At 36.4% G+C, this 23,841-nt stretch overlaps 1 protein-coding gene across 1 annotated transcript in view; it reads right to left on the reverse strand.

Annotated features, from left to right (window-relative positions):
• USH2A (usherin) overlaps positions 1–23,841 on the reverse strand; it is an 811,661-nt gene that overhangs the window by 667,824 nt on the left and 119,996 nt on the right. Inside the window, exons 9-10 of the mRNA XM_047754984.1 lie at positions 8,731–8,926; positions 5,895–6,025 (exon numbers count right to left, since the gene is read on the reverse strand). Coding sequence (XP_047610940.1) covers positions 5,895–6,025; positions 8,731–8,926 — 327 coding nt within the window. The remainder of the gene's footprint in view (positions 1–5,894; positions 6,026–8,730; positions 8,927–23,841) is intronic.

Consider the following 23,841-nt stretch of genomic DNA (forward strand, 5'->3'; position numbering starts at 1 on the left):
CAAAGTGAGTGCACATTTTCCACTTCCATCAACAGCCTATAGGAATTCCACTTTTTTCGCATCCTCATCAACACTTGCTATTATCTGCACTTTTTACAATAGCCATGTTCGTGAGTATGAAGTGATATCTTGACACTTGCCATCTGCCTCTACAAGGCCTGAATCATGAGCCACTGTAGCTGCTGGCCCTCAACACCCCCTGAAAAGACATCAGGGTGGTGATCGGGAGTGAGACACTCGGTGCCCTGGGAAAAGTGGCAGAACGGGTCTTCAGATAGTTAGATTATTTTAGGAGAGTAATTTATGAGCTCAATTCTTGTATCTCTTCACATCTAGAAAAATCACTACCATCTTTCATGGTGACATCTGCTCCTCCTGATTAGCAGTAAACTTCACAAGAGTAGCGGTGAACGTCTGTAAAATACGTACTTGGCTGCATGACCTCCCCTTTCACCAAAATCACCCACGTGACGACCTTCCCCCTAACTCTTCGCAGCAGTATTTCACAGATATCTGAGATGCTGCCACCTAGGCCATAGTCCTCATTTTGCCCCAAATAAATTTTAACTCTCACATTTTAGGTTGTGCCTATATTTTAGGTCTACAAGTGCATGGTTGCTCTGTAAGTATGAGGTTTTCTTCTCTCCTTCCCTTGAAATTATCTCAAGCTTTTTTTGTTTTTTTAATCTCTGATCTTCTGCAGTCCAAATATGAAATTCTTAAGTGTACTTCTCCCAACACTCCACTTACCATTCTCGGAGCTTCCTGGATTCATGGTTTGGTGCCTGTCATTAATTTTGGAAATTTCCCAACCATTATTAATAAAAATAATTAATTGCACTTCTCTGAAGACAAATAATATTGAGAATCTTTTTATATGCTTGTTTTCCATTTGTATCTTCCTTGGAGAACAATTTTGAACCCTTACCCATTTTTTTTAATTGGATTGTCTTTTAAGTTCTAACATTTCTTGACATACATTGGAGACAGTCTCTTATTGGAGAGATGCCTTGCAAATTTTTTTTCCTATTCTTTGGGTTGTTTTTTTTTTCTTTTTTTTTTCATTTTCCAGATGGTATCCTTTGTAAAACTAATATTTTCAATTTTAATAAGGTCCGATTTATCCATTATTTTGGTGTCATATCTAAAAAGCCATTGACTTTTTCAAGAACATGAAGATTTACATTGCTATTTTCTTCTAGGAGTTTTATGGTTTTAGCTCTTAGATTTCACTCTTGGTTCCAAGTTCATTTTTGTATATAGTGTGATGTAGGGAGGCCAACTTCATTCTCTTGCATATGAGCACCATGTATTAGAAAGACCTGTCTTAATTTAATTATCCATTATTGACTTCTATTTTGATTCCATTGTGGTCCAAGAACCTATTCTATACAGTTTCAGTTCTTTTAAATTCACCGAGGTTTGCTTTATGTCCCAGGATACTGTCTACCTCGGTATTCATGTATTTTATTTTATTTTATTTTTTCTATTTCTAGGGCCACTCCCACGCGGCACATGGAGGTTCCCAGGCTAGGGGTTGAATCGGAGCTGTAGCCGCTGGCCTACGCCAGAGCCACAGCAACACGGGATCTGAGCCGCGACTGCAACCTACACCACAGCTCACGGCAACGCCGGATCTTTAACCCACTGAGCAAGGGCAGGGACTGAACCCGCAACCTCATGGTTCCCAGTCGGATTCTTTAACCACTGCACCACGACGGGAACTCCAAGGTATTCATGTATTTTAGTTGTGTACTCTGCTGGCCTACGCCAGAGCCACAGCAACGCGGGATCCGAGCTGCGTCTGCAACCTACACCACAGCTCATGGCAACGCCGGATCCTTAACCCACTGAGCAAGGGCAGGGACCGAACCCGCAACCTCATGGTTCCCAGTCGGATTCTTTAACCACTGCACCACGACGGGAACTCCAAGGTATTCATGTATTTTAGTTGTGTACTCTGCTATGTTGAGTGGACTCTTCATCAAATGTCAGATCTTGCGGGTTGAAGGTAATTTTTTGTTTTTTTGTCTTTTTAGGGCCACACCCACAGCATATGGAGATTCCCAGGCTAGGGGTCTAACTGGAGCTGTAGCCGCCAGCCTGCACCACAGCCACAGCCATGTCAGACCCAAGCTGTGTCTGCAACCTACACCACAGTTCACAGCAATGCCGGATCCTCAAGCCACTGAGCAAGGCCAGGGATCGAACCTACAACCTCATGGTTCCTAGTTGGATTCATTTCCTCTGCACCAGGATGGGAACTCTGGTTGAAGGTAACTTTGATTTCTTACTCTTGATGATTTTCTGTTGCTCTATAAAATTTGTTGAAACTTCTTTCACTTTTTTAAATTTATCCTTTCAGGTCTCAATTTTTTCCTGTATTTGCAGCTCTGCTGTTTGGTACAAGCTCATTTAGAATTTCTATGTCTTTTAATTACTCCTAATTTTTACATAATGTAAGTTTTTCCATGCTTTTTATGTACAGCCTAAAAGGACTTAGAATTATTATACTTGTAGTGAATTTTTTATAAAATCAGATGATGGATCATGATTTTTTAAATCCAGTCTGGCCATTTAAATTTTCAGTTGGTTTATTAGAACATTTCCATTTAATGGTATTGTGATATTAACGCTTAGTAAGTGTGCCTTTTAATTTTTTGGTTTTTAATTATTCTGTTTTTCAGTCTCTACTTACTTTTTCTTATAGTGTTGTAGTTGAGTATATGGGATTTTTTCCTTGAATATACCTTAGAATTCCATTTTGATTTATCTGTAGTTCTTGTTATTTTCATTTGTTAATGTTTTATTGAGGTATAGCTGTGTAACAATGCTGTGATAACTTCTGCACAACAAAGTGATTGTTATATATATACACACATCTATTCTTTTTCAGATTCTTTCCCCATATAGATTGCCACAGAAAATTGTGTAAAGTTCCCTGTGCTTTACAGGTCTCCATTAGCCAGTCATTCCATATACCGCTTTATGCATATGCCAAATCCCAAACCCCCAGTCCATCCTTCCCTCTGCCCTTCCCCTAATGTAGTGTTTTTAGTACATTATCCTTATAGTCTTTAGTCATTATTCTAGGTATCACATATCAGAGTCTGCTAGTTTTTATTTTAGCAATACCAGTTAAGTATAGAACAAATGCCTTCCCTTTAAGTTCTCTTACCCTCTCAATTTTTAATTGTTTAAATATCTCCTCTAATATTTTGGGAAACAGTGATACAATTTTATGTCTACCATCAAAAAATGTTAAAAACTTGAAGAGGATGGGGAAAATGTACTGTATTTAGCCCTATTTTAACTGTGATGTTTTTTATTCTTTCCTGATATTTCAACATTCCTTCATTTGTCACTTCCTTTCCGTTCAGAGAAGTTCCTTCAGCCAAACCTGACAGTAGGTATATGCTGGATGCAAATGGACGAGTGTTTTAAAATCCTAGCAGGGTAATTCTACCATCTAAATCAGCTTGATGCTGGTATTGTCTTTTTTTCATTCCATTTGGTATCATCCCAGTTCTTGGCATAAGTGAAATCCTATTAGAACCTGGACATTTTGGTATTATAAGACTCTGAATCTTCCTTAAATCTTGCTTTAACAGTGAGGCTTCCGATGAAGCTCCTCTGGTGGTGAAGAGGGAGGTTCCCTCACCACTGCCAGGTGGAGATGGAAGGCAATGTTCTCCACTCTGGCTCCACTGACCCAGCAGGAGAGAGCCTATTACCGCTGCACAGGACTTGGAGTTCTGCTCTCCATTAGGATTCAGAAAACACTGCCCCTGGCTGCTCCATTTCAAGGCGATCCCAAAGGATGCCTGCTTGTATTGACGACATCAGTGGTCAGTGATGTCCTACCTTTTGTAATGTCATTGCCCTGAGGAGGTTCATGTATAATTGCACCCAAAAATCAGGTTCACCCCATGAAAAACGGGGAAAGAGATTCAGAGCCAGAAGTGTACTGGCGAGTCTCCACTGTACGATAAAACAATTCTTCCCCAATTCGAGTCTGGTGACATCTTATGGGTAGCTTAAAATTGAGCATGGTGGGCTTTTTCATCTTCATATACCCACTTCTTAAATATTTACGACCACAGAACCACTGAAACTGTTGCCTATCCCAATGAAGTAGACTTGAAATAGAAATCTGAGAAAAATTATTTTTGAATTTCTTACATTCCTAAGTCGTAGAATTGAGAGACTAATCTGCCACACTTTAATTCCTATGATTATGACATAAAAATGAAACTTTAAGAAGTGTAACTTTAGGTCACAATTTTTCAGTACAATATACCAAAATTACCTGACTTATTCAGTGAGAAATAGTTAAACGAAAACTTTACATAACGATCTTATTATTTTAACAGCCATTCTAAGTGACCACCTATGAGATCAGTGCTCAAAACCTCATTCATGCAACATTAAACAAATATTTATGGGGTGCTTATTATATGACTCAAACCGTATGGTTGGTATCAGAGAAAAAAAAAAGACGAAGCAGCAAATAAATGAATTTGTTTGATTTGCTTAAATAACGGCTGTAATGAAAATACCATGGCATTATGTAAAACACAGTGTTTTGAGAATGTTCTGTAATTGGGTGGTCAGTGAAGAGATCTTAAGAGATATGTCAGTCTTTGAACTGAGACATGAATAGCAAGCAAATGACATCCATGCTGAAAACTCAGGGTAAATACGGAAGGATGAGATGCATAAAGACACAGTCAGATTTTATTAATCAACGTATAAAACTGCAGTATGACTTTCTTGGAAAACAGTGCCTCAACATCACAATATAAAAATAGTAGAAGTTGCCTTTATTAATTATTCTTCTACTCTTCAGCCCTGCAGTGAGGCATATAATGTTCTTTCATTAACACACTGTATTTAACCTGAAAGTCTTCAAATCCGTATTTTACCTCACTTTGTATTTGGCTTTCATTTGTTAAAATAGTTTTTAATGCATGCTACAAATTATACGACAAATGTATTTCGCCTTGAACTTATTGTCTTGTAACTTAACTCTTTTCTTTAACCAGATTGTGGATTATGCTCCTAGCCACTGCATTCTCAATTATTATTTGCAAGAGAATATGTAATTATTAAAATTTAATACAATCATTGAATAGATTCTTCAAAGTAAATTTGCCCTTTATTTCCATGTGGTAGTATGATCAGAACAGGTAAAAAGCACCAGCTGAAGACAGCGCATTTAAACACGAAGCTGCTTTTCCTGATTTCTAACACAGTTAGAATCTGTGTTCACATAAGTGAGACATCAATGTGCATGATGTTGGTAATTAAAATTTATAAAATTATAAAAATCCATTGTATTGTTAGAGGAAAGGTTAAAATAAATTTGGAACAGAGCTACCAGAATGCCCATGTGGATCTATAGGAAAGCAACTTTTGCTGTACTCTCTGCTTTGGATTTGGGAGGAAAACTTATTTAATATCACGTATTAATATTAATTCACAAATAGTTCTAAAATATATACTTATTTCCTAGTTTACATGAAACACCCTACCTCTCAATTTTTTGGACAATTTTATTTATTTTTGTTTTTATTTCTTTAAATGATTTTTATTTTTTCCACTATAGTTTGCTATACAGTAGAAAACTGACAGAACACTGTAAGCCAAGTGGTAGACAATTTTAAAATTAAAAATAAAATGGGCCTTTCTTATATGCAAAGGGCCACCCGAGTAACCTTCTATTTCACATTCATGTTCGAAGTTGGACAGGAATACTCCAAGAGCAGCCATCTCTTTGAAATGCAAACACACCCAGAGGACTTCCTGATAGAGTCTTCAATTTCACTGATAGACCATCTCCTGAATTAGTTTCTGAAAGACAGGCATTCTTTACCTTCAATGCTGAGACTCACCTGATTGCAAAGGACGCTACTGTTTCTAGTGCCAACTGTATCACAATCACAGGGCTGGCAAACATCTACGGCTGAAGGATCTGCACCAACTTGTCGGAAAAAGTAATCCTTACACAGCTCACAGTTCTTTCCTGGGTCAGGAAAAGGTTATGCATTATGACTTCTAATTCATTAAAATCAGCTGCATAATTCAAAATTAAAGACTGTATTCCTTTGAGGGAATTCCATAATTTTCGGGACGTCCATTTTAATGCACCTTTCATCTCTACCTGCCAATTTAGTGATCCACAGCATATGAAACAATGAACCTGTTACAAACTGTGCTTTACTTCATTAAACTCCCATCTGGTATAGAATATCCCACTTCTAAAAAGCTGTGCTTTGTCAGGGCCCATACATTTTGAAAGAGTTTGTTTCTAAATTTAAACTTTTATTTCTAGGACTTGGCACATAATCTAAATCAAATATGAGAAATGTCTATATGTGTGGTAGATGATAGCTATTCAGTTGGAAGCAGATCGGCATACAGCAGTAAAATATTTTTCCAGAACTAAATCTTGTGGAAGAGAAGACGGATCTTAACATAATTTATTATTTTATAGTTAATGTGATTAAAAGCAAATGCTTCTGTTAGTGCTTATGGCCATTATTTTTCATTTCAAATATCAACATAGAAATTTAGTATGCTTAGCCATGCCAAGTACATTTCCTATTAAATAGAATATCTTGACACATTAGAAATAGGAGGCAATTCCTATTGTTTACAATTACTCAGATATTTTCCCTTTGATTTTATATAAGAAAACAATCTAAACTACAGGGAGTTACTAAGATAAATGTGAGTCGCATATAAGACCACTGAAATGAAACTCAAAGCTATCAATTCCTTTCAATATTATGCACGCTTGCTCAAATACTGCTGAAATTGGCCCAACATTAGAAGATGAAGATAACTTAGTCAAGAGAAAAACTCACATTAGGATGGATATTCGTTAAGGACTAATTAAAAATTAAATGGATTTCTAAATGTCTAGAATACTCTCATTTATATATGCTGATGACTCCCAAATTTCTATCTCCAATCTAGAAATCTCTCCTTTATTTATCCTTCAATGAATATTTATTGAGTGATTACCATGTTACCAACACCGTGCTAAGTGCTGAGGAATAGAGTGCTGAGCAAAATACACACTGCACCCTTTCCACAGGGCTTTCTTACCGCCTGGTGAGTGAGGTGAATCTTAATTCAACGGTTACAGGAATAAATACACATTTACAAACGGTGATAAGCATAAGATCATGGAAGGCTTTCTCTGAGAAAGGAGATTCAGAACCGTACTTCCAGCTGCCCTAAAGAGAGCTTCTTCTTGGTTTTGCGTAAGCACAACAGGGTACATGTCCGGAAAAGAGCTTGCCATCTTCTCCTGAAGTTTAATCCTCCTATGTTTCCTCTCTCAGTGGCTGGTTCCAACACAGAGCGTGTTGCTCCATTGGGAATGTTAGGCATACATCTTGACGCTTCCTCCTTCCTTTCCCTGCAGCCTATGGCTTGCTCAGAAAATGCTGTCCCTTTCTACCTTAAATATCTGGTGGATCCACTGACCTCTGTCCATACCCCCTTAAATGTCTTGCAGCATTATTTCTCATCTGGACTACTTCAAGATTCTACTAATTGGTGTTCCAATACCACTGTGGACCCTCTCCAATTCATTCTCCACTTTATAACCAGATGGGTCTTCAAAAAACACACTTATCATGTTCCTTTCCTCTGTAAAACCCTTGAGTGGCATCTCATTAACATTAGGATAGAAGCCAATCCCTTTATCATGGTTTATAGAGCCCCCCTCATACCTGGACTCTGCCTTCCTTTCCTGTGCCTTTTCTGAAAATCAGTCATTTGCACTGTTGTCAATTCTTCAAGGGTGTCATGCATTTTTCTCCTCTCCGCCATTGCCCAACTATTTTTTTTACTGGAAAACTTTGTGCACTCCCCTAATCCCTACCCTGGATAACTCCTACTATACTACCCTATTTTAGCACTCATCAGACAATTTTCTAATTGTTCCTTTTACCATCATGTAATAATCCATACAAAGACAGGAAAATTCATTATCTTGTTCATCTTTACATCCCCAGCACCTAGCCAAGGTCTTGTCACATTTTTAGGTCATCAATAATTATCTAATACATTCATTCATGCTTCAGAGTTGCAAATTTTCAAACCTATCAGACTTGAGCCATTATATTTCACAAATTTAGACACTATTTCTGCATTAACATATCAGCCTTTTAGAAAATAGTAGTTTTCAATGAGTAATCAAAATGCTGGATGATTTCAGTATAAGACTTCAATAATTATTTTCTGTATTTAAAAAGAGTCCACATCCAAACTGAATGAATGTAAACCTCTCTACCTAAGAATCAAGGTATAATAGAAGATCAGGGTCACACAAGGAAACTTATTTTAAGGATGTATGTACTCAAAGTAATACAATAACTCTGATTTATCCAAAGTACATTCATGTTTTAATCAAATACTGTGAACTTATAAAAAATTATTTTTCCTGAAAAGATATAGTCTAAGAGCAGAATGTTATTTCTGATAACTACCTAATTATTTGACACTCTGAAGATGAAACAAAGTGGTGTGGTTTTCAAAGTTAATCGTATGAAAGTTCTTTCTTAAATAAGATAGCAATAACAATTAAAATAATAGGCATTGTTTTAATTTTAATTTTTCTCAATTTTTCAATTTTATATATAGAAGCATATATATATATATATATGGGCTTCAAGGCCAAGTCTGTCTTTGCTATTTGTGTTATTTGCTAGTCACCTGTAGTGTTATGCTCACAGTCATCGCAAACTCCTCCACCCCCTCTGTGGTGCTCAAATGGAAAGGGGTCCACGGAGATGTTGTAGTGACAGCTTCTCGAATGGTCGTTGCATTCACAGCGTTTACAATTAAAAGCATGAACGTGGTCACTTTGGCGGAAAGGCTTGTCATTATAAAGAGGCAAGCAGTGATCACACTAGAACAATAAAGCAATATCAGAATGACGAAAATATAAATCTATGATTTACTTAAATACCAGGCACTTCAGCTGGATGGAAAGCTAATATCAAGGTATTAAACGGCAGCAACTATTATACCATGAATAATGTTTTCTAAATCAAAACTTAGCATATTATAGGCATGGTAGCACAGAATTGGAAAAGTGACAATGTAAGCTAAAACCTTGTAAAGTGATCTTAATAATCAATGGCAAAAATTATGACTGTTCCACAATCTTAAAGTTTTTTGTCAAAACATTAAAAACCTAACTTCTGGAGTTACTCTTGTGGCTCAGCAGGTTAACAGTCTATTATCCATGAGGATGTGGGTTCGATCCCTGGCCCCACTCAGTGGGTTAAAGGATCCAGCATTGCTGTGAGCTGTGCTACAGGTCACAGACGTGGCTTGGATCTGGTGTTGCTGTGGCTGTGGTGGAGGCTGGCAACTGCAGCTCCAATCCGACCCTTAGTCTGGGAACTTCCATATGCCATTGGCTACAGTCCTAAAAAATGGAAGGAAGTGAGGAAGGGAGGGAGAGGAGGGAAGACAGACAGACAGACTTGACGTCCCAATTCTGGTTCCACGGGTAAAGAGCTTGGAGTTTTGAATTCATCATAACAGAAAAATAAAATCTGCACTGACTGAAAAATCAACAATTCTCCCTGGATCCCTAAGCTAAGGACACAGGGAAAACAGCTGTCCTCAAGGCTGGAGAGACAGTCAAATACAGGGAGTGCCAAATATAGCAGCCAAGACTCACTAGCAGAAGCTACCATTGGAATTGTGTGAAATAAAGTGTTGAGAGGGGGAAAAAAAAAAAAACCAATCTAGAATTCTGTACTCTGAAAAATTATCCTTCAAAAGTAAAGGAGAAATAAAGACTTATTAGACAAGCAGAAATCAAGAAAATGTGCTGGCAGTAGACCTGACTTACAAGAAATGTTAAAAGATGTTTTTTACAGAAAAGGAAAACAATATAGGTTAGAAATCTGGATCTTCACAAAGAAAGAAGAGCATCAAAGAAGGAATAAATGGAGACAAAACTGTAAAACTTCTTAGCTGTAAATGTAAAGTGAATACAGTAGAACCAACATTCAATACACTGTAATAATAGAAACTTCGAAAATAAAATCATTTCTCTGTAAAAAATCACTGACTATCTTGAATAGTGCTGGCGTTCTTAGTCTATAACTTTTATTTCTGGCTTTCTTATTCTATAACATATTTGTGTGTGTGTGTGTGTGTGTGTGTGTGTGTGTATGTGTGTTTTTGCCATTTCTTGGGCCACTCCCGCGGCATATGGAGGTTCCCAGGCTAGGGGTTGAATCGGAGCTCTAGCCACCAGCCTACACCACAGCCACAGCAACGCGGGATCCGAGCCGCGTCTGCAACCTACACCACAGCTCACTGCAACGCCGGATCGTTAACCCACTGAGCAAGGCCAGGGATCGAACCCGCAACCTCATGGTTCCTAGTCGGATTCGTTAACCACTGCGCCACGACGGGAACTCCTATAACATATTTTCTAAGCCTTGAGAATTATCACTCCACTTTATAAGTATGAATAAGCTTGCTCCTATCATTTTCATGTTTGCACTTTCATCGTCATGAAATGTCTGAGAATTCCTCTAATGTCAAGTTTTTTTGGCATCACTTCCTCTCAGACATCTTCACCTACTCATCACAACCAGTGTCCTCATTTATGCTTAATCCACCTTCATTAAGCTGCTCTGGCTGCAAATATAAAATATTCCAAATAGTGACAACGATCAGCTATTTCTTCTGCAAGAAAAAAATGTTCAGCTGAAATTTCACTCCCAATATATTCTTTCTTTTCATCTTTGTTGGCGAAATCCTTTATGAATAGTCATGCTCCGTATAGGCTGGAAGCTGCAGCTCTGATTTGATCCCTAGCCTGGGAACTTCCATATGCCATGGATACAGACTTAAAAAGACCAAATAAATAAACAAAGAGTGAGGAGTAATACTCATAAAATGCCCCATGGGTATATTACCTATAAGGACATTACACAACCATAAGCTTCTTAATGAATGAACTGATTAATGTATGTGCGCTGACCAGTCACTATCAGACCGCAAGTGCCATGACTGGTCAATGATGTGAGATGGCTATTTATCCAATAATTCGTGCACTGATGAGCCAGCAGCAAAAGTTGTATTTTAAACAATTACTGTCAATATATCAATGATAACCAATATTTCAACTATGTTCTAAGAGGATTGTTATTTATACTGTTAAACGAAATTCATGCATATTGGAAGCATGCAGAGGGGACCGCCTGGGTAACTGAAGAGAAATTTTCTAAATCACATAACAGATCTGTCATGCACTGGATCAATTAAAGATAGACTTCTTTTAATTAATGATTTTAGCATCTAACATAAATACAATTTATAGACAAAATTATATTTCATAGATTAAGGGACTATTCATGGGAATTGTGTGAAAATTTTAGCATAAATGTGTACTTAATAAAAGTAATAAAATCCCTTTTATAAAATAAATAAGTGGGAGTTCCTACTTTGGTACAGTGGGTTAAGAATTCAACTGCAGCAACTCTGGTCACTGTGGAGGCGTGGGTTTGATCCTTAGCTTGGCACAGTGGGTTAAAGGATACAGTGTTTCTGCAGGGCAGGTCACAGTTATGGCCTGGATTCAACCCCTGGCCCAGGAACACCCATATGACATGGGTGTGGCCATAAAATTAAAATCTCATAGCATCGCTATTCACAACAGCCAAAACAAGGAAACAACCTAAATTTCCATTGACAAATAAATGGACTAAGAAGATGTGGTACCTATATATATAAAGTGGAATAAAGAAGAACCATGAAAGAGCCATAAAAAAGAGTGAAATAATGCCATTTGCAGCAACATGGATGAAACTAGAGATTCTCATACTAAGTGAAGTAAATCAGAAAGAGAAAGACAAATGCCGTATGATATTGCTTATATGTGGAATCTAAAACATGGCATGAGTGAGCTCATCTACAGAAGAGAAATAGACTTACAGAGAGAACAAACTTGCATTACCGAGAGAGAGGGAAGAGGGGAGAGGGAGTGGGATGGACTGGGAGTTTGAGGTTAGTAGATACCAACTATTACATTTAGAATGGACAGCAAAGAGGTCCAGTATCTTGGGATAGACCATGATGGAAGATAACAAGAAAGGGAATGTGTGTGGGTTACTTTGCTGTATAGGAGAAATTGGCACAACACTGTAAATCAACTATACTTTAATAAAAAAAGAAAAAGAAAAAATGAGTGGAAAGTAAAAATCACTGATAATTCAACTGCCAAATGAAAAGTCAAAATATTTAAATGATTTTTTCAAAACTTTTAAATGTGTGTTTTTTTCCTTTTTCTCAAAATTGGGAATACACAAAAACACACACATATACATATACCATATTATTACATAGATTATCATTAAATATTAGTTATTTTAGTATTCATAAGTTATTTAGCCATTCCACAACTACAGCAGAAACCTTTTGCTTTTTCTATTTTTGTTTTTGTTGTAGATACATATAAGAATTTCCTTAAAGAAATTATAAATGATAGTTATACCATAAATATAAATATTTTTGAAGATTTTGCTTAAAATGACCCAATTCCTTCTAGAAAAATTAATTTATAATCCCACAAGTGATATCTGAGAATGTACACTTTCTTGGGTTCTATTCAACTTAAAACTATGATTACCTGTTACTACTTTTATTTTAGAAAAATATTAATCATTGTTTCAGTATGCACGTCTTTGGTTACCAGTAAAGTTAAATATTCTTTACTCGGTTTTGAAAAATATAACCTTTTTTCAGAAAATCTCTTTTTAATTTTGCACATTAATCTTTAAATTGATTTTAAGCATCTTTCCATATATTACATATTCCTTTTGCCAGTCAAATAGTGAGGATTTAATTCATAATTCTGAATATATAGTTATATTTTCTTTTCTTTTTCTACTTCTACTTAATTGGCCCAAATTTTTCAGCACCATAGATAATATATACAGCAGAGAGGTGATGGCGGACATGTTTTTATCATTTCTGATTTTAATGAAAATGCCTTTAGTATTACAACTTTTATAATGATGCTGACTATTGATTTCAGGTGGATAATTTTTATCATTTAAAAGAAATCTCTATTCCAAAATAAATAAGATGCTTTTATATAAAAATGATATATTATCAATTTTATTAAGTGTTCTGAAATAGCTGACCTACCGAATTGACAAATTATGTTATACGTTAATTAGAATCTATGGTTGTATTCTTAGAATAAGCATCATTAACAGTAATCATAATGTTAAATAATGGTAAAAAAAAATCTAGAATTTCTGTATTTATAGTAATAAATTAGACTGCTCTAGGTTTTTATAAAGACATTAAAATGAGTAAAACCTTAAAACTATAATAAGTAAAATATGTATTTATCAAGTTAATTTTAGTGTCTGATCAAAGATCTTCATTTTGTACACTAAAGCCTATTATAATTTGTCATTATATCATATATTAAGTATGACTGATTCTAAATATTTAAAATGACTATGTACCTACCAGAATTTCTGAATTATTTTATCTTTTTTTTTGTTTTTGCTGTAAAATACTCAATGTGACTTGAGAAAGTACCCAAGTTATTTCGGAGTTACATATTTAAATTATGAACCAGAATAGTCAAACCATGTGAGATAAAGTCAAAAAACCTCTTGTCTGTTCATAATAATTTTTTTATTAACATTGTTAAAACCTATTTTGATATTTTGGACAACAAAGATTTACTTTTTCTAGTTTCTATAATAAATATCTAATACCTCAGAACAGTTGACAAATTTCACCATTATTAGAACTGTAGTCAAAGCATTTTTTTCCAGTATTTATCTTGCCCTATGAGTTCATGCTTGAACAATTTATTCCCTTAATGTTTTTAAAGGTAGAAAGAAAAAAAATAAGAATTTGATTGTCCAATGTGTTAATTGTATCCTTAAAATTCTAGCACGAAAAACACGTCTTTTTCCATTTAGCTGAGAGAAAAAGGAAAAAAAAAAGAAAACGAGAGTAAACATTACGTCACAATGTTCACAAAGCTAAGGCTACATTCTAATTGATAAAGTTTGCATTCTCATATTTTGGTCTATTTAAAATTTCATATCAGGAGTTCCCACTGGGGCTCACAGGAAACAAATCTGATTAGCATCCATGAGGACACAGGTTCGATCCCTGGCCTCCCCCAGTGAGCTAAGCAACCAGCGCTGCCTCGAGCTGTGGTATAGGTCACAGACACGGCTCTGATCTGGCGTTGCTATGGAGGAGGCCAGCAGCTACAGCTCCAATTTGACCCCTAGCCTGGGAACCTCCACATGCCTTAGGTGTGGTCCTAAAAGACAAAATAATAATTGACATATTTGCTTTGGAATGATGAAGAATTTTCTCCCCCAAATCAATTCCAACCCTTTGGGCTGGATGGCTGCCTCTCTTTTCTTCTCTTAGAGCCCTCTGTGAATACCTTGACCCTGCTCCTATCACTGTGAATTCAAATGATTGGTTTGCTTATAGGTATCTTTCAGGAAACACAAGTTACTGATTGTTATACTCCTCTGTCATTCTCGCAGTAGGAGCCTAATAACACAATTGCCAAGCTGTTAACCGAAAATTCACATCTAATGATGTTAATTTCCAATGAAAATCATTCTTGAAAAAATTTAGAGAGAGGTACAATGGGAACAATTAATAAAAATATTTATGTAAAATGCTCACAACTGCCTGATATCTAATGACACTAACAAGTATAAAAATGAAACATTTTGAAAGATATGTAGCAATCAGCAGGCTACTATCAAGTATGGGTTCTCCGCCAAAACATTTTCAAAGTGGGGGAATTAACCTCTTTTAGTTTTTGCTCATCATCAATAACTCTTTGTAAATCAGTTTTATTTCATAAAGACAAAAGTTAGAGATTAGGCATAGGATGAAGTCAGACGTCCTAGTTCAATTGTTAGTGCAGACGCTAACTGTAAAAAGTTAACATAAACTTCATATTTTCTCTCCTCTGGGTACTATATGAAGCATTTAAAATTATTTCATTGAATCCTCTAGGCTTTGGGTTATATGGTATCCCATGTCTGATGTCTATTCCTTGATGTGCTAACCCCTGTGTGCTTGTATATATAATTCTATCTCTTAAAGATACTTATATATTTACATATAAAAATATATTTATATATAAAAATAACTCAAAGATATTTATATATATATATAGTTCTATCTCTTAAAGATATTTTTCTCATCTAACACATGGGACTAATAATTTCTGCCTCATAAGGATGTTGTAAAGACAAAGCACTTAGCAGAGTGTCACATAGTATGCCCTCAATAAACAATGTCTACTACTTTATAGTTCGTTAGATTAGCAATTGAAGGTTAAAGTAGTTGACATGAAAAATACTGTTGTACCACAAGTCTTTGAGTCTCTTTACCTCTGTGAATCTCAGTTTCCTCGTCTCTAAAAGGAAGGCAATGTAACACAGCACCTTTATTATCACTGACACGAAACAGTCCAAGGATTAGTGGTAATATTTGAAATATGTCACCACAAAGTCTGGCACATATTACACATTCAGAATCTGGAAGTTACGAGATGAAGGAGGAATAATGAGGAGGAAGAAAAGAGTAGAACTCCAACAGAGGTGTTGAACTCAAGTTCAAGTAACACTAGCATCATGTAAGACAATCCTTACACAATGTATTGTCTCTACCCACTGATTGGGGAGTTTGTGATCATAAATGGACTGGTCCATGAACCGATTTAGAGGATGCAGCCTACAGACTGGACCAAGGAGCAATCAACAACCAAAATTCATTTCTTGCTTCTCTTCTGTCGCTACAACTCCTGAGGAGGGCTTAGCTACACTTCACTCCTAGTAGCCACCTGACATCACCAGGATATAACTATTGCTTCTAGTAGCCCTAAGTGTGAGGGAGATAATATTCTAATTGTATAAATAAAAGAATAGATAAAACTCGCTTTTTGATCTCCTGGCTTTGGAGAAGAGAATTAATGCTTATTAGGTTTTCGTCCCCAGGTCAATGAGCTGTGCAGTTGATTCATTCTCAATTAAAAACAAACAAAAAACAAATAAACAAACACACACACACACACACAAAAACTATCCACTGCAAAATTCTGTGCAATGTTTAAAGCCTTTTTTTCAAACTTCATTTCAAAGCATCCTTATTGACGCCTTTGCTCCCAATGATGGAGTTAATATTATTCAAGTTATGCTTTCTTGCATCACTTGGTGGAAGTGATGATATGCAACCTGTGGTCCTGTCACAGTGATTACAGATGCCGTTTGTCTTCTACAAAGCAACTGCCGGCTGTTTGAGCTTGGGATATTGCCTACATGAGTTGGTGGAGCAAATCCAACAAAAGCAGTCCTTTGACAGTCTTATGAACACAATGTTTATGTTTTTAGATGGTGATCTAAAAGGGCTCATTTGAGATTTTATCCTTATTGTCGATTTAGAAGCCACTATCAAAAAGTCCTACAGTAAGTAATACTGAACTAAATAATATATCAATGCTCGAAAGATACAATCCTGGCTCCTTTAATATTTGAAAACAAAGAGGAATTTACCACTAACCTAATGGAATGGTCTGAGTCCAACTAGGTAGTTGTTATTGCAAATGGCTAGCTTTCTTTTGGGGCACAATAAAAAACCTATAGAAATATCGGTAACATGTTATCTCTTTCTAAAGAAAGCAAGCATAGCTATCATTTTTCAACTCTCAAATTTAATGTTTTTTGAAAAAAATTGTTATAACACTAGGGTGCAAGAGTTTGGTGAAAGGGCCATACAGACACCAGTTCTAGTAGGGCATTTTGTCCACATTTATAAAGCCAACAAATGTGTATTTCACTGGACCCAACAATTCCACTTAGAATTCAGAAAAATATATTTTTAAACTACTTGAGAAAGATTTTTTAAATAATGTGGTCTTTATAGCAGGAAAGAAGGGATACAATATAAATGTCCAAAAGTAAGGAAGTTGTTAAAAAAATCATATATCTTCAAAGAAATATAATGCAAATACTTGCAAGTACAAATGTAGAAGAGTAGTCATAATACATTTTGTATTAAAAACAAATGAAAATATGTAGTGTACAATCCTATTTTCTAGATAAAGGTAGATTCATCTGTGAATATGGAGATACAACTTTAAGAAGATAGAGATAAATGATATAAATTTGTTTAGCATAACAATAATAAAAAAAATCTAAAAGGATACAAACAAAGTATATGCCAAGGTTGTCTAAGGGTGGTAGGGTTACAGATGACTTTTCATAACATTCTCTCTTTCCGGAGTTCCCGTCGTGGCGCAGTGGTTAACGAGTCCGACTGGGAACCATGAGGTTGCGGGTTCGGTCCCTGGCCTTGCTCAGTGGGTTAACGATCCGGCGTTGCCGTGAGCTGTGGTGTAGGTTGCAGACGCGGCTCGGATCCCGCGTTGCTGTGGCTGTGGCGTAGGCCGGTGGCTACAGCTCCGATTCGACCCCTAGCCTGGGAACCTCCATATGCCGCGGGAGCGGCCAAAGAAATAGCAACAACAACAACAACAAAAAGACAAAAGACAAAAAAAAAATCTCTCTTTCCATAGTGTGCATTTATTACTAATGTATTAAAAATTGTGAGCAAATAAAATGCACCTGCATGGATAGTTACAAGAAAATTATACATTATTTCCATCATTTGCATGTAACATTTCACTGAGAAAAACTAAGAAAATTAAAATGTTCTTGTTTTAAATTACACACACATCAGTAAGGTACTACAGAGAAAATGACTCTCTTTTTGAACATAACATAGGCTGAGAGAGTTCATGAATTACCAGTAGGCAGAATGCGATTGTTTAAAGATGTCAAGTTTTCAAAATAACGAGATTAACATACAGAACCAAGGATTTTTAGAGAGAACAGCTTAAATTTCTGTTTAAAAGTATGATTTAAAACGTACTCAACTCCGAGACACATTGACAGGCAGTTTGGCCTCGATCCCAAGGATGAAGCTTGGTTTTCACCATTTTGTTTGGTTAAAAAGACAGAGAAAGGAGGAGAACACTTGCTAGTCTATCCTTTGATCATAACATTTCCAAACCTCTTACATTTTTCATCTTATACTCTGGTTTCTCACAACTCCGTTTAAAAGGTAAAAGATTTATACGATCTGAAGAGAAACCAGAGTATCTTACAACTCCTTTTAGATAATACACGGAAAACCATGACATTATCGTGTCATAGAATAAGAGCACTATGAGTGAATTTTGAATTCTCACAATTATTTCTATTTCTTCTGTCAATGACTTAAAGTTTCTTTTTTTTTTGGAGTGTGAATTTTTTTTCTTTTCTTTTTTTTAATTTGTATAATGATTTTTATTTCTGTCCATTATGAAGTTCCATTTAAAATGTGGAACGAGTTGTATATCTTATACTCCATGCAGCTTCTCAACCAAAGACTTTTCTACCTAATGTTTTCTCAATCTCCAGTTGGTCATTTGTCGCTTTTAATGATTCAGTTTCAGTTCTTCTGTAACAGCTGAATTCCCCCTGGATGCTCAAACTATGAGATTAGACAATGGCTCTATCAGGGTGAGGACTTTTAGCACTGATCCATTTAACTGCTTTGACTTTGATACCTTCTTAAAGGCTACTAATCAACTCCACTAAGTTGCAGCCAGCTACTTCGGCATGTTCAGGGAGAAAAAACATAGAATAATCATTGAACGTAGAAGATATTGATGTAATTTGTTTTACTACATTATATGTTAATATACAGTAACATTTCTCTCTTCCAGAGTGCTAAACAGGAGGAGTATTCTTTTGTTACTACTACAGACTAGCAAAGACAATCTTTCAAAGATCATCCAGGGGCCCCAAATATGTTATCAACTCCACTCGCATCAGTCTCAATGTTTTCTGTCTTTTTTTTTTTTTTTAAGGCCACACCCACTGCATATGGAAGTTCTCAGTCTAGGGACTGCATCAGAGCTGAAGCTGCCAGCCTATGCCACAGCCTCAGAAATGTGGAATCTGATTTGTGTCTGAGACCTACACAACAGCTCAGGGCAACGTCAGATCCTTAACCCACTGTGTGAGGCCAGGGATCAAATCCGCATCCTCATGGATACTAGTTAGGTTCATTACCACTGAGCCACGATGGGGACTCCCCTTCAGTCTCAGCCTTGATCCACTATTTCCAATAGTTCAAATTTGATCCAAATTTCCAAAGAACAAAAGTACATAGAGTCACAGTTTTTAAATGTAACTATAGCAGCAACTCATTTCTCCACTCGCTTATCCAGCAATCTTAAATGCCCCTTCTTTGAAAGAAGGAAGAATAAAATGTTCTCTTAGCCAAATATACAAAAAGGCCATGGAAAGGTGGGAGGTGGATGGGATCTGCCCACAAGTTACTCACGGAAGAGTTAGAGACTCAATACCGTGACAGACTCAGTGCCTTTGAAAGGCTCAAGTTGTTCCTAACCACAGCTGGCCCTCAAGTCAACAGAAACAAGTTCCCTTCAACAGGCACAGGTTAAGAAAACAAAGAAATGAATAATTTGTTTTTGAATGGTTTCAAAGAACAGATTAAAATCTTTTAATTTTCATTTTAAAAAGTCACGTCTGGAAAATTTACAAGCAGCAGTTAATTCCCTCATTATGGTAAATAAATGAAATAATCCTTTTTTTAAAAAAAAGGATAATATATATGATACAGGCTGAAATTTAGAGGTGCAAAGAACAACTATGAGTACTGCCTTGTTTTCTTAAGCATTTACAAAGAAAAAAGCATTTTGTCTATATGGGATCCAAGCTACATCTCCAACCTACACCACGGCTCACAGCAACGCCAGATCCTTAACCCTCTGAATGAGGCCAGAGATCAAACCTGGATCCTCATGGATCCTAGTCGGGTTTGTGACCCACTGAGCCACAAGAAGAAAAATTCTTTCCATGTAGTAAGAATAGCAAGGGCTTATGGTATCAGGACTAAGTGCTTCATATGCATTATCTGACTAAATCTCCCCAACAAACTACAAAATAATAGTAGCTATTATTTCAGTTTTACAACTGAGAAAACTGAGGAATAGGAAAGAAATTTAATAATTTTCTAAAATCACCCAGTAGGATGTCAACCAGTATTAACTAGCATGTAAAGATTTCTGAGGACAGAAATGTTTCTTGGTTTTTTATTCATTACTCTATTTCCAGTGCCTAGAAGCCCTAACACATAGAGTATTCAATTTAGATAAATAGATAACAGTTGGATAAATTGAAGATTAAATAGAGAGATAGATATAGATAGATAGGAAGGTGCGGGGTCGGGGGGGGGGGAAACACAAGCAAACATGCACAGGCATGTCGTTAGCCTTTGCTCCTAATCACCAGGCTACACTGGGGGAGGAGTTGAGTGGATTCTCTATGGCTCAGTGGCCACGCACATTACCTCTATAATGGGATGGCAGAGCTCTGGAAACCCAGAGGAAAAGACACCCATCCCTGGCTGGAAAACTCAGAGTTTCGTGGGCAGCCCCTGCCCCTGTGGGAACGGGAGGAAGGTAATCTGTTCACAAATGGGAGATTAGAAACTGCTCACTTTTTAGTCAGTACCGGGTCACTCAATGAGCTGAAAGAGCTAATTTCTGGGATGGCCTGCATGAACTGGAGATCTTCGGAAAGTCTGTGAATTGCTCCTTTCTCATCAGGGGACGCCAGATGGACATTTGAAGAGTCTACATTTCTAATACTGGTAATTGTCCTCAGGTTCAATTCACAGCTTCTTTCCTTCGGATGTCGTGGTAATTGTAAGTCAAGTGATGTAACTTCAGTTTAAACGTTCTTTCGTCTACCAGAAAGAGAAATCATCTTTATATAAACTTCAGTGTACTTGTGTCACGATTCTTTTCCAAGTCTCCATGTACTTCCAGTGCTCCAATCACAAAGGAATTGTTACGCAAACCTGTTAAATAATTACTAATGATAGACCAGGTAGGAAGTATGGAGGCACAGATAAAACTTGCAACTGCAGAGAGAATCTAAACAGAAAATGACTGGATGCTTCGCACGTGTTAGGTGATTAATATACACGATAAATGCATGAATGCATGGATAAATAGACTGTCTACATTTATGAGATGCTGCAGGGTGGTACCTTAATATGTGCATTGTTTAATTAAATAGTAACATAAAAGGTTTAAAAGTAAACGCAGTATTTTATCTGCAGGATTTTACCTGTGGATCACTATGTAATCTAAATTAGCAAATACGAAACAATTACCATGCTTCACTATTGAGAAGAGAGAACTGTTCATGTATATATCCTCCAATGATATACTCCTTTCTCAGTAATTATCTTTTCCCTTGTTAGAAGTTCTCATGTCATTAATATGCCCCCAGAAAAACTGTACTTACCTGCTCTCTAGGTGCTGAAATTAATAGCATAAATTAAATAACTACTAGTACTATTTGACAATACTGGTCAGACATTGGTGGTAATACACTGATTGTGAATACTTAATATACACAGCAATTCAAGTATTCACCTGCGGTGGCTACTTTTAGAAACTTTCTAATTCATGCGATGTCTTGTCTGTGCCTTTACAGGCAAAATGGAACGGATGATTAGAAAATCATCCAATAAAACAAATTTTAATTACATGAAGTTTAATTACATGAAAACAAATTTTAATTACTACACTTGCAAAAGTAGGCTGTAGGCAGAATTACTCAGAACTGATTCAGCTCTACATATCGTCCCTGTATAAATGGAACTGATGGTCTATGTACTTTAAAGCATAAGCGTGACTTCTGAATAGAGTCTGTAACTACAGCTAGTTGTTGAATGAAACCTAAAACATGTGGGTGATGAGCTCTGGAGTCTTAACCATTAATTTTGAATACCAATGTTGTTTGATATTCGATTTTCCCCTGGACCAGCCTGCCCTTTTTGCCTCCCTCTTCCTCTTTTTCACTTTGTGTCTCGTTCAGGGCACTAAGTAGAAAAGACACACAGTGAGATAAACCAGGTTCTCCCAAGAGTCCAGAAGGAGGACTTTAAGATGTATTCAAGTTTGTGGGCAGTGGCCAAGCCAAGGCAATTCTATTGTACGTCAACTATAATAATTTAACCCTGTTGATATGCCAGAAAATATGGCCTGGAATAGAGAACACATTTGTACAGAATAAACTGCATATTTTACAAAGGAACGTAATGGAAAAAAAATGGATGTTAAAATGCTCTTTACATGCAACTGTTCCAAATAATATGTGTAATACAGATAAGGACTCATATATTAAGAAGCATAATCCATTATCTCTGTCCTTTAGTTTTTGGGGTTCCTCTAAACTTAATGAGTAGCCATAAAATGTATTTGCGTTACTATTTGGATATAAAGCCACTGTATATTGCAAATTTTGTTTAGTGTTAGACTTGAGCACTAGATTAATAAATTAAAAATTATTAGTATAACTGCATTTATTTTTTCCTTTTAAGGTTTAAAATGTCAATATTTAGACTATTTTTTATTTTTAAATTATTTTTGTCTTTTTGTCTTTTCTAAGGCCATACCAGTGGCATATGGAAGTTCCCAGGCTAGGGGTCTAATCAGAGCTGTAGCCGCCGGCCCATGCCAGAGCCACAGCAACGCGGGATCCCAGCTGCGTCTGTGACCTACACCACAGCTCACGACAACGCCGGACCCTTAACCCACTGAGCAAGGCCAGGGATCGAACCTGCAACCTCATGGTTCCTAGTCAGATGTGTTAACCACTACACCACAATGGGAACTCCTAGACTATTTTTTAGTTACAAATTATTAGCCTAAATCATGTTTGTATTAAGTTATCCTCATTTATTATAGTAATTAGTGTCTGCCACAGAATCTTTTTTGAATTTCATTTAAAAAAAGTCCTTCAATATTTTCAAATAGTTGCATCTGTCATCGGGATGTTTTTGTTGTACTCTAGCATAATGCCCTACATATGGAAGGCATTTCATAAATATTTGTTCAAGGAAAACAGCAAATGATAAGTCTTCACATTAGAACAACAAAGGTACACAGTAGTCACAAATTTTATAAGGGTTACTCCAGGCTGAAGAGAGTTACCGCCACAGTTTTTGGCAAAAGTATGAGTACTTAACAAAGATAATACATTTTAGATTTATCATTATATTTTGGGAAAATTATGTTGGAATATTTAAGATACGCAAAATTAATAAACAATAAAGCAGCAAACTATGCTTCTATTTCCCACCTGACCAAAAGAAATTTCTATACGCATTCCCCCCAACCAACAGCATCTGAACTTCTGAATTTAGTAATATTCATTCACAAGTTTTTTATTTTTCTTTCCTTTTTTGGCTGTACCCACAGCATATCGAAGTTCCCAGGCCAGGGATCGAATTCAAGCTGCAGCTGCAACCTACGTCACAGCTGTGGCAATGGCAGATCTTTTACCCACTGCGCCAGGCCAGAGATTGAACCTGCACCTCCACAGAGACAACGCCGGATCATTAACCCACTGTACCATAGCAGGAGCTCCACATTTCCCACAATTTACACTTTGTATTTTTGTATTACTTGTAACAAAATAATGTCCTGTATGGTATTAAATTTCATATACATGGCATATACCATATGTATTACTCTACAGCAAGCTTATTTGCATTCCATTCTTTGAGAAGTCTAATCATGTTGATGAAGTAGCTATAGTCACTCATAAGCATTATTTTATTTCATTTAAATATTTGCAAATTGTTTTTCGACAGTGGTGGCACCTTGCCATCAGTGGCGTAAGAGTCCTCAGTCTTTAT

This window comes from Phacochoerus africanus, chromosome 12 (assembly GCF_016906955.1).
Source record: "Phacochoerus africanus isolate WHEZ1 chromosome 12, ROS_Pafr_v1, whole genome shotgun sequence".
Lineage (NCBI taxonomy): Eukaryota > Metazoa > Chordata > Mammalia > Artiodactyla > Suidae > Phacochoerus > Phacochoerus africanus.